This window comes from Cystoisospora suis (assembly GCF_002600585.1).
Source record: "Cystoisospora suis strain Wien I chromosome Unknown contig_6943, whole genome shotgun sequence".
NCBI lineage: Eukaryota > Apicomplexa > Conoidasida > Eucoccidiorida > Sarcocystidae > Cystoisospora > Cystoisospora suis.
Window position 1 is genome coordinate 1,524 of NW_027159730.1, and position 10,998 is coordinate 12,521.

General features: G+C 55.8%; 3 protein-coding genes across 3 annotated transcripts; 1 reads left to right on the plus strand and 2 right to left on the minus strand.

Moving 5' to 3' along the window:
* Nucleotides 1–304: 304 nt before the first annotated feature.
* CSUI_010222 (uncharacterized protein) lies at nucleotides 305–4,823 on the plus strand (the record flags this gene model as incomplete). Its single annotated transcript, XM_068070327.1, has 3 exons — nucleotides 305–1,676; nucleotides 2,220–2,600; nucleotides 3,203–4,823. The coding sequence occupies exons 1-3, from the start codon at nucleotides 1,252–1,254 to the stop codon at nucleotides 4,821–4,823; spliced, it is 2,427 nt and encodes an 808-aa protein (XP_067917695.1). The 5' UTR covers nucleotides 305–1,251.
* Nucleotides 4,824–4,990: 167 nt separating this feature from the next.
* Nucleotides 4,991–5,920, minus strand: CSUI_010223 (uncharacterized protein; the record flags this gene model as incomplete). The annotated part of the gene is made up of 2 exons (XM_068070328.1): nucleotides 4,991–5,046; nucleotides 5,796–5,920. Coding segments are annotated over 2 exons (180 nt in total), but the record flags the coding sequence as incomplete, so codon positions are not given.
* A 14-nt stretch (nucleotides 5,921–5,934) lies between these two features.
* Nucleotides 5,935–10,452, minus strand: CSUI_010224 (pan domain-containing protein). Its single transcript, XM_068070329.1, has 6 exons — nucleotides 10,052–10,452; nucleotides 9,461–9,672; nucleotides 9,004–9,228; nucleotides 8,212–8,481; nucleotides 6,997–7,359; nucleotides 5,935–6,619 (listed from the first exon to the last, which is right to left on the minus strand). The coding sequence occupies exons 2-6, from the start codon at nucleotides 9,552–9,554 to the stop codon at nucleotides 6,216–6,218; spliced, it is 1,356 nt and encodes a 451-aa protein (XP_067917697.1). The 5' UTR covers nucleotides 9,555–9,672; nucleotides 10,052–10,452; the 3' UTR covers nucleotides 5,935–6,215.
* Between the last annotated feature and the right edge of the window lie 546 nt (nucleotides 10,453–10,998).

Consider the following 10,998-nt stretch of genomic DNA (forward strand, 5'->3'; position numbering starts at 1 on the left):
CCACAGGAGTGTTGCGTTGAACTCTTTCTTACAGTTCAGAGCTTTTCTCAGAATAATCACTAAACTTATAAAGGTCGATTAAAACTTAGAGCTAAAAGAATCTAGAAAACATCTGAAATTTTCTTTTTTCACTAATGGTCTGCGGCATCGAGCTGCGCGTATCGTCCAGGTTGTTGGGTGGTGCCCTGCCCGCCGACCATAGCCCGTGCAACACTCCGCCTGCTGCGCGCAGGTCCAGCGTCTTCCCGCGGCGGTAGCGCGTGCTACACGCGGGCGTCAGACTACCCTATAGTAGCAATACTAGAGAAATAGCGGCAACACAATTCTCGCCACACTAGTTTTGCTAGTCGCCGTTGCCTTCAGTTGCCGTCGTTCCGACTTGCTAGAAGTCGGCCCCGGGCCCGGCATATCAGTTACGAAAACAGTCTGTCCGACTCTACATGGAATTCTTCTGACGCTGCGTCTGCGTGAGCCACAACTGCCGGTTGCGGAGGACGCCGCGGTCATGCTGTTGTACTGTGCTATTCCTGTGCAGTCGTAGCCAGCGAGTCCGTGCATGCAAGAATTCGCTGCGTGAAGTCTGTGTTCACTGGCTTGCGCTGCCGAGTTTCTTTCTTGCCAGCAGCCACCGACAGGAAGTCAAAGGCATCACACTCTTCGCAGCGGGCGGTTAGTATCGGTTTCATACCATTGCTTGTCTGTGTGTCAGACCTGTAGACGGAGTAGTGTCTGCTTGTGTCCCGAGGGATAGCAGGGCTCGCTTCTACCACTATCATTTGTACTGATGCTACGATCGCACTGACTCCCCTCGCCTTGTTTTGCGACGGACGGATTGGTATCGTGGGTTGCAAGAAAGATACCAATTTCTCTGGAAGCTTACCGCTTCTTCTATTGTAGTCGGCTGCGACCAAGCTGGCAGTTTTTCTAGTCCGGCGCTATCCGCGCTGCCATCCGCTCCTCTGTCCGCTGTCCAAACAGCACTAACACAGGCCGCGTTCACGCCCTGTAAGGAGCCTTCAGAAGAAACCCACCGGCAAAATATGCAGGCCACAAACCCCACAAGTGTCCGCCTGCGGAGACCTGGAGACAGTGATACGGACGCCTGCGACAGCCGTCCATGCGGCTGTGCAAATCGTGTGCAGCTGTCAGTCCCCGCTCGAAGTTGGCTTTCACTATTCACTCACGACTGTCTACGTGCTACCAGCAACGTCTTCTGCACTCGCTGAAGGGCCTATCGCGGTTGAGTCCTCAATGGTAACACAGTCTGGCTCGTATGAAGTACATCGGAGCAGTTCACGTTCTTCGGATGACGCCGGCGCCATGAACCGCTTTAAGCGGTCCTCCCTGTTTGTCGGCGAGGGTGCATGGTGGCCGCTCTACTTCATAAGCAAAGCCAGAATCGGGAGCGTCCATGGGCGCCACGGACTACCCACGTCGGCGGCCCGAGTTCCGGAGGAACCGGGCAGAATTCAAGGCAGTGAAGTAGTACGGAGTATCTCCTTGGAATCACTCGGAGCGGCGAGTGGCAGGCCGGCTGCAGATACAATTACGAGCCCGTGGCACGCGGCTCTCCAGCGAGCATTCCAACGCGAGACCCGGGAGTGGTTCCTCCAGAAGAAGCAGGGTACCTTATGGCACTTGTGGGATCCCCCTGGTGTCGTGTTTTCTCGGACAAAGTACGCTTGTCTGCCTGTCGTAGTCTTTGCCGGCCGAGTTCCGGTCGGGGACGAAGCGTGGATTTGCTGGCGTCAGTACATGGCGGTCTTCTGTGCTGCGCGGTGCCGTGTGGCCTGGCCCGGTGCTCGGTACCCTCCACTTACCTGCCATACGTCATCTGATGACGTATGGGAGGCCAGGCTTCTACGTTAACTGCTTCCGTCTATTTGTCGCCTTCGCCTGTCTCTGCGGTTGTCCGTGGCGTGGTCCGTCTCCCACACCGATGTAGCACATGTATGCGGACACAGTGCGGGCGCCGGCCTCCGGAATGATGAGTATGAGGGGTACCCCGTTTCCTCCTCCAGAAAACCTCTATATGAAGAATTTTCGCACCTTAGGACTGGCGGTCCCAGGTTGTCACCCGGGATGGTTGAGACGTCCAGAAGTGTCTGCAACAAAGAGCCCCGGCGGGCTGCCGTCCCTCCTTCGAGCGGTCCTCTCCCTTTCCTTTGAGAAGCGTATGATGAGTATCCGTTTTGGTGTGTGCGTTCCACGTGGTGCAGAATATCTAAACGGGGTGCTAAGGCGCCGCCTTTCCGCAGCTGGTACTTCCCGGCTTCGGAGACAAACTCAGTCTCCTCTTTGCAAGGCTCGTCTTCGCCCAAAAACAAGCAGAATCGCGGTTTTTCATCAGATTTTTCAGCGGACCTCGGAGAGTCTCTGAATGCCAGTAAAAAACCAAGCATGACTCCAGATGTACGGGCCGCGGAGATAAGGACGCATCCTCCGGCCGAGTTCAAACCGTGTAGCCTTTACTTCCTTTCTTCCAGTAAATCATCAGTTGCTTTTCTCGTCCAGCAGATCCTCTTACATCCTAAATCTTTATACGTAGCTGTCGCGCCTGACTACGATATCCTTTTCACGTTACTCCGGCTCACCGGCAAGTAAGTGCCTTGGTTCATCGCGTTACTTTTTCTCCCTCTCTTCTTAAACCGAGACTCCGGGAAACCCTTCAAGCACGTTTTCCTGAATACTCTCTGGGGTGCCGTCAAAGGGCTTGCTGACGCAGCGGCACATACACTGTCACACCGGATCGTATTAGGACCGACGCTGCTAGACTAGGGTCGTGTTTTGAGGATATGCCCGGGCACGCATCTCTGAAGCATCTGCATCGGGCGGTGCTTCCTGGTTTTCTGTCCACTGTGATCCCGCGTCGATTGACTTCCCTCTGATGGAGGAGGTGCAGGGTAGCTCCAGGAAACCTCATGCGTGTGTGGGCTTACGTTATCGTAGCGTCACTGTGTCAAAGGCGGCTGGCTGTGCCTTTGTCCGGGTGTGCGGGCCTGTGAGATGCAATCTGTCGTCCTCCCCGTGCAGGTGTCTCGGCGAGCGGTGTGGAGCTCCTCTGAATCCCATTACACGGCGGGTGCGGAAGGCTCTTATCGCCCTGCAAATGTGAATGTCTTCGGGTTACTGCCTTCAGTGTTGGTAAACGCGTAATTGCGCACTTCTGTGATTGCGATGGAAACTTGCGTTTGATCCGCAGAACCTTCATCAGGGATCCGCTCGCGCCTGAACGTTTCCCCAATTTGCGGGTTCTGTGCACCCACCCCATGCACGTCCCTGCTTTCTTCCCGGAAAAACTGGTACGCGAGGTGTACGTGTTCCTGTCAGACTCTCAGAGGTCTATGGGTACGTCGTTCACATCCAAGTGCCCACTCCTGTCTCCTCGCTTCCTTCATCAGTTACATCCCCGGCTTCAAACTGGTGCCGAATTCATTGTGGCGCTGGAGTCTGCTTGTCCAAGCAGCCGTGGTGGTGTGAATTGCGCTTACGGACCACACGGATGTAGATGTCAGCTGCGGCCGTGCCGCGCGCCATCCAGGCTGGAGAACCCGGCAATCGCACACCGAGAGCGCGTTCGACAAGCCTGGGATGGGCTTCCTTACTCTGTTGATCTACCAAGAGTTCACGGCTGTGCTGATATCCGTAGGCAGTGTGTGTCTCTTAGCCGATTACTGCCTCTTCTTGAGAACACTGTTCTTATAGAACAACGAAGCGGCACCGAGCATCAGTTCAATGCGCCCTCGGTTCCTTTTCGGCCAGTGCCAGGTGGCGGCGAGCCAGCGACGTATCCCGTCCTCCCAAGGAGCAGAAAGGCGTCACCACAGAGACGACAGAGGACGGGAGAATTCCTCTTCGCTCTAGCACGTCCAGGTGAAGATGCAGCAACTCACGAGACAAAGCAGCTCAGCGACGCCTGTCTGTCCGTGATTGTTAAGGACAGGAGCAGAGACCCCAACGGGCTCGGCGGACGCTTTATGAATAAGCGAGGGGCGAGTCATCTTGACCGTGAATTGGCGGGAGTGGTGTGCGAAGGCCCCGGGTCACATCTTTCTAAAAGTGTTGGAAAGCCTTGCAGCGTAACCCGCGCCACCACAATGTCCCCTGTGTCGGACATGGGCTGTCTGGAGCACAGTGTGATTCCGGACCCACCCAAGCACGCGCCCAGGATGCGTCCGGCGCCGGCCGAGATGCATGCAGAGCATGCAGAATCGTTTGATTCTCCAGCACTCAAATATGACGGTCGGCCAAAGACTGCCGCGTTCGTTCCTGCTATCGTGTCTCAGGGGATTGACGGATACTGTCCCTATGCAGTGGCAGGGGACAAAGGAAACAGCGCCGGTGAATATGACGGAAACGCTCGGCTCCCTCCGGAGAACTCGAACCGAGTGCGTCACCGCGCTCAGGCAGCCGCCACGCCCATGCCGGTTCTAGATGCGACTTGTTTCGGCTCGGCATGCGAAGAATTTTCCAGCAGGGGAGCGGCGGCAGGAACGTGGACAGAGGATGGTGAAGCTGCAGCGCGAGGAGAGTGCACACTTAACCTAGCAAGCGGAGGCCACGTTGCCATTCAGGGCAGCCGGGGGCCGGCAGGAGGGTGTTTAGCTCTGAACAGAGAAAAACCGGCGGCTGCACCTTCTCGCTCGCTGCCGAAAGCTGCACTGGAGCCAAGCAGCGCACCAACCGCTGACCCATCAGGGAGCCGCGCGCTTCCAAGAACCCTTACTTGCTTGAAACTCGTTAAACTGTCGTCACAACTTCCCAATTCCCGGTTTGTGAATTGCCGCTCCCGCCATCAGAGTCTTTGCTTTTCTGTCCCGTAGGTATGAATGTGCCGGCCTAGGGAAGCGAGCACGGCATTATCGGACATGCCGAGAGAGTGTAGGCCGCTACACTGATGGTGAAGTGAGGTGGTGCGTGTTTTCTCTCTGAGGCCCGGTATTATCAGGCCTGCTCGGAAACTTTTGCACGGTCGGTCGGTCACTCGGAGGGACTCTTGACCGCAGGGGCGTGGTCTTCTCGGTCGTTCCCCGCTGTGCCCTCTTCCTGTCCACATGCACATATATTGGGAGTAAGCAGAGGGGAGATCGGAGAGCTTACGTCGTCATGCGTAGGTGCTGGATCTTGTGGAAACAACCACCCTTCACGCTGCGAGGCCCTGGGCTGCCTCAAAACTTCCGGCACGAAGCCGACCCTGCGCATGAGGCACAGCCGAACCACTATCTCTTCTAGCAGGGTTCTCAGGCGCTTTCAAACGAAGGTGAGCACTTTCCGCATAATCTACGAGGACAACTTTGGAGAGTATTGGGTACGGCTTATCTCTTCGTGTGCACTGCCGTTTGCTTCGGTGTTGCGTTCCAACATCGACGGGGGACGAGCGCCCGTGCACGTTCTACAGATTCGACGACCCACCTCAGCACTGAATACTGGGCACTGACTCCACGTCGATACTAAACATGTGCCGACTGACTTGACCTGCTAAATAACACATACAACGGCTGCGAACTACGGAGCATTGTGTGGCTACGCTACGATTTTACTCAACGGAGTAAAATCGTCTTTGTCACTGAATTCGATTTTCTTTTAACACCAGGGCAAACAGCAAACGGGCTCGCACAAAGCCTTCTTCACATGGTAGCCCCTCACGAGAACGACCAGTGTCCGACATTTGCTTGGCGGCTGCTCTTCGTATGGGGGAGTAGCCTCCGCCTCCTTGCCCTTGCGCCTCATGGCCTACTCATCTCAAGAGCCAAGCGATACTCGCCGAAGGCACACCAACTAGGGATACCGCTTACCCTGGGGGAAGCATAAAGTCCATGTGCCCCGCACGGTCTGCGTCAAGCCACCACGAGAGTCTCGTAACATTGCAAAATGGGTCTTCTGGTTCAGAGCACTACCTTGCAGGGCTGCCGCAGGCGACACGGTGTTACCACGGTGCTTCACCCGTGCCCCCTCGCCCGCACGCAAAACGAACATAGAACAACACTGAAATACGCAATCCTCCCAGTTGCTGTTCTCTCTGCCGACAGACCCGGAGCTGTATAATCACGTCGCGTCCTGCAATCTTGTCGCCTTTGGTGGTAAACCTTCACCGCCACCAACAATTAGGTGGTTTTGTCACTTTCTTGCCGCCACCAGGTTCAATCACACCATGGAGAGGATTTTCCAGAATTCCGTCCAACACGAAACGTGTCCCCCGCGTTTTACAACACTTTTTACATCAAGTGCTTCAGATTAGACGTAACGAATGCTCGAACACCTTCGAATTCCTCGCTGCTTGGTACTCCTTCTACAGTCATCTGACTCATGTGGCACGATGACGATGGCGTACGCACTGTAATGCTAGCCCAATCGCCGCCCTCCACTTGGTAATCGTAAACGGCTGCAAGTCTATTGCCGTCGTGGAACAAGAGGAGCACGAACGGGCCATTCGGTACCGGTTCACCTGGGATGGAGCCCTTGTGCGACTCAGTTCCCTCGACGTGCACCTCCTTCGTTGTCTTGTCCACAGTTACGGTGTAGCAAGAGCCAATCATCACCTTGAAGTTAGCAGGAGACCTCGACGCTGTAAGCTTCACGATACCCTGGTCGACAAACTCGATACCGCCTTGAGGACTCCCTGACACGACACCGACGCACACAAGGGCACAGAGAGCATTGGGCAAGAACCTCGCCAGCTTGGGTAGCCACCTCACCGGCAACAACTAGGTTGAGCTAGCGCAGAGTCTCCCACCTCACAAAGGAATCCCAGGCTACAAACGACAGCGTCCGAATGCCGGAACGACTCAACGCAGAACAAGTAGCCCGCGCCCCACCGACACACGCCTGGGGTGGATACCCTGACCACAGCCTCTCCTGCCCGCCATTCAATAAATCCACTGACAATACTCCCGCACAGCGAACGACAGAAACCCGAAAAGCACTGCTAAATGGACGACACCATGCCCGGCCGCGACTGGGAGACCCAAGATGTCTTCTTGGGTAGGCTGAACGCACCGGCGTCAGGATGCGACTCAGGTTCAGACGATTCGGGGATACTCGACTCACGTTCAGACGATTCGGGGGTACTCGACTCAGGTTCAGGCGATTCGGCGACACCAGACCCGGACGAGTCAGATGAATCGCCTGTCGGGGGGCAGGTTTTGGGCCCGGACACTAGATGTTCATTGCCCGTCCTCCGGCCCTGAGGGGCGCTGGCCTTTTTCAGGTAACAGTTATGTCCCCGACGGTCGTAAGTAAAGTAGTAACAATCTTCGCGCTCCTGGCAGAGAGCCTGGCAAGCCTCCAAAGTCTTCACACTCCCATTTTGAATCTGCTTCACGTCATGAGCGTAGTAGTCGACCCCTTCCTCGAAGCAGCCTGGACAATCACACGCACGCAGCCAAGCCGCAGTTTACACACTCGATCTGCCGGCAAGAAAAGGCACAGGTGAAGCCAACGCCGACGTCGGCGCGGCTGAAAGACTTCAGAGACCCGCGATTCCAGCTCACAGCGCCACCGCCTCAACTGCAAGATACCGGCCCCGCCCGCGCGAACTGCGGCATACGAAGCGCCAGCGGAACGCCAGGAGCAAAGCGTCAGCTCCGAGCAGTGCGGCCCCAGCACGTTGTGCTGACGAGCGCAGCACACCCGTGGGTGGGTCGAAAGCAGCATTGCTACAATGCGCTGCAGGTGAAGGGATTGCAAAGCCAACGCAGGCAGGGGAGGCGCCCCTGCCTATCACCGTATCACCGGCGGAGTTCTGTCCAGTCCTGTTGAACAGATCACCGCGAGCCAGACAGAAATCCTGGCTGTCATCACTGTAGCTCTCAGAGCTGCTCGCTCACCGGCACGAGATACCGATCCTGTCTTCAACAGAGCGAAACAGGCTGCAAATCGGCGTCCCTCACCACAGAATGGCCGTTTGCCTCCCAAACATGGAAAGACCCCTCACGAACCCGTGACTGAACTCGCACATAGCTCCAGTAGACTCTATTGAGCAGATCTCTTTTGCACCCACGCCCAAGAACGGACTGCGACAAAAAAGTGCACAGAGCCACCCGGTATAGCATAGTACAAACACGCAGCCCCTGAAAGAGGGATGGAACCTGTCCCCTCCTTGAGGAGACTGGCGGCTGGTTCCACAGGTTAGCGATGGGTGGGGGAGCACGAGCGGGAAGGGGGACAGCGTCTAGGTGCCTCTGCCGTAACGGTCCGCTTCCTCGAGCTCACCGTTTGGAGGATCGCTCGACGCGCTCGGCTCTTCGGGCGGGGTCAATTCACAAGTCTTTGGACCAGAAACGTGGGGTATTGTGCCATCACCGGAAGTCCGGCCTTCCTTCGCACTGGCGTTCTTGAGATAGCATCGTTTTCTGTTGGGATAGAACGTGAAATAATGACATGCATCGAGTCCCTGACAGAGCTTCTGGCACTCCATAGGTGTTTGCGCTTGGACATCCTCCACGTCATTACCGACGTAGTCAATACCCATCTCGAGGCAGCCTGTTTTTGCAGAAGCACAAATTAAAGATAGAGACATAGATAGAGAAGAAGAGAACGAACGAGACACACACTCTGACGCACTTTTTCCACGACACCCCTCTTCGCCTCTTTCTAACGCTTTACCCACTGGCACACTGGTAAGCACCAGCCATCAACGTTGCACGCGGCTCGACCACTTGGTGATACTTCGATTGTAATCCGTGGAGCACGGCCGCCACCCCCTGTTTCCAACAAAACAGAGCCGCAGTCAGTGCGAGCTTCACTGCGATTCGCCCTCACGCTAGTGTCGTCTAGTGCTCCTGTTAGCAACGCTGCGTGTGCCGCGGCCGCACCAAACCTCGTTACGCGCGCCTGCGGTGGCCGCCCGGCGATTGTGACCGGACCCAACGAAAACCGAAGCACGAGCAAGTTCCAGTCTGCCGCGCTAATGGGGTGTACTACGGGCTGTCTGTACGGAGACACTCGTGCTCAGCACCACGGGCTAAAGTGTCAGGTGGCCATCCATCATGTAGGGACGCTTACTACAGTTCCTGGGCCCAGAGACTCTCCTGTCGTTGGCGGGCCGTCGCTGCGACAACGCGGCCAGGCTCTTCAAGTAACAATGGTTATTATGGACGAAAAAGGTGAAGTAACCGCAGCTCATGTTTGCCTGACAGCGCCTTTGGCACTCTTCAGCAGTTGTTACACTGCCATCACGAATCATCTCGACGTCGTTCCCAAAATAGTCGATTCCAGTTTCGAAGCAACCTGGAAAACGCGCGCGACAGAGCGGTGAAAGAAGCCTTCTTTTCCCTGTTGCAACCTTCCCACAACGGAAGCAGGGTAGCGGCACATCTAGTGCTGTACTGTACACGAAAACCTACAGACAGCGACCCTCCTGCGGTTCGATCGGTTCTAGTGCCAATCCAGCAGCGCCACACCCCGGTAGCTGATTGCCCACAACAGCTAAAGATCGTCACTTGGTTCTCAGTTGTCTTACTGGAATCGGCCGCGGCTGATGCACTCCGCCAGAAGAGATGGCATGCTAGGGCCACCACGACTGCAGCGCCTGCCTTTGAAACGGACACAGCCATTGTGACCGTTCAGGCGTACAGAGCTATTTCAAGGGAAGTCAAGCTCGGAGACACTCAAGCCCCCCCGACGAACAAAATCCGACGACACAGCGGCCTCTCCTTCGGAGTGTAGAATAACCTGAACACCGCGTACAAAAGAATCACTGGAGATGGGCTGTCACTTATCCAGCTGTCAGTCCTCTTCTACCCGACCACAATGACCGTGTTTCTCCATGGCCGGCTCCGCACACAAGAGCAACCTCGCCCTATCGTTACAGCTTTCGGATCCCACGATGCCGAAAAAGGCACAGCTGGGCAAAACCTACTAATACTGACTCCTGAGCACGACTGGATTCCACTAGAACACCACACTGCCTCCACGGATCTCTGGCAAAAGCCGTTCTGCGTTCTAGTCTTAAGCGTGGCAGGGAGCTCGTGAACACAGACCTGCTAGGAACGAAGCTACGCGAAATAGGCCGGAAACTGGGTTATGTCACTAAAGGATCGACTGTACTTACACGTGTAATGCGGCACCGGCCGGCAACGGGAAGCGCGCCCTCCGGAACTCGAACAGGGGGAAGTTAGTAAGTCAGCGCACCGCGGCCCGTCACTGCGCCGGAATAAGGAAGAGACAAAAGTTGCACTGCAAAGGAAGAAGGCCTATGAAAAAAAGGACGGGAAAACTTTGTTGTGAACGCTGACCAGTCAACCATCCGGAAGGCACTCGTGTGGCCACTCTAGATTCCAGCTAGCGATAGCCAACGAATTCGACAGTGGCCCGGCTGGCCAGCCAGCCGCCTACGTCGTGTGAGCGTCAACAATGGCTTTCAACGGTACATCGTTCGACTACGGCATGCAGCTCTTCCGACAATCCTACTCGGTCACGGCTCACCCCACCAAAACAACGTCTAGCTACGCTATCTCACAGTGAAGGATAAAAGAGTGGTACTCCTCTTCACCATCACCACCACCTCCCCCCTAGAGCCAGAGCGCGATGCAAGGTACCGTAGGCAGAACCAACCTGCTGTGGCTGCTGAATAAAAGATTCTTCTCAGGTCCCTGAGGCCCGCATACGAAAACATAACCAGACGCGAAGTCTGACGACATTTGTTCGGAACGTCCCATAGGAGATACGCCAGCTTCTCGGTTGACAGCCAAAGCCATGGTACCGCGTCACCTCCCGAAAGCGCCGGCGACAACCGCTTGTCTTGGACCCCTATAAACCTGTACCTGATAATTTTCTGCATGCTAGCGAATCGCGTCACCGTGACGTGTGAAGGGTTGCTTTTCTTTCTCTACACACAACCGCCTCAGCTTCCGTGAAAATCGGGCCTATTACGCAATGCCTTCCATATGCGTACACAGGGGTGTGTACTTGAGACTCCGTGGTTCCCCCGCTCGGATGGAGTGTGGTCAGTCCGACATCCACCATCTTTTCGGTAGATAAATTTGACATCTACAGTCT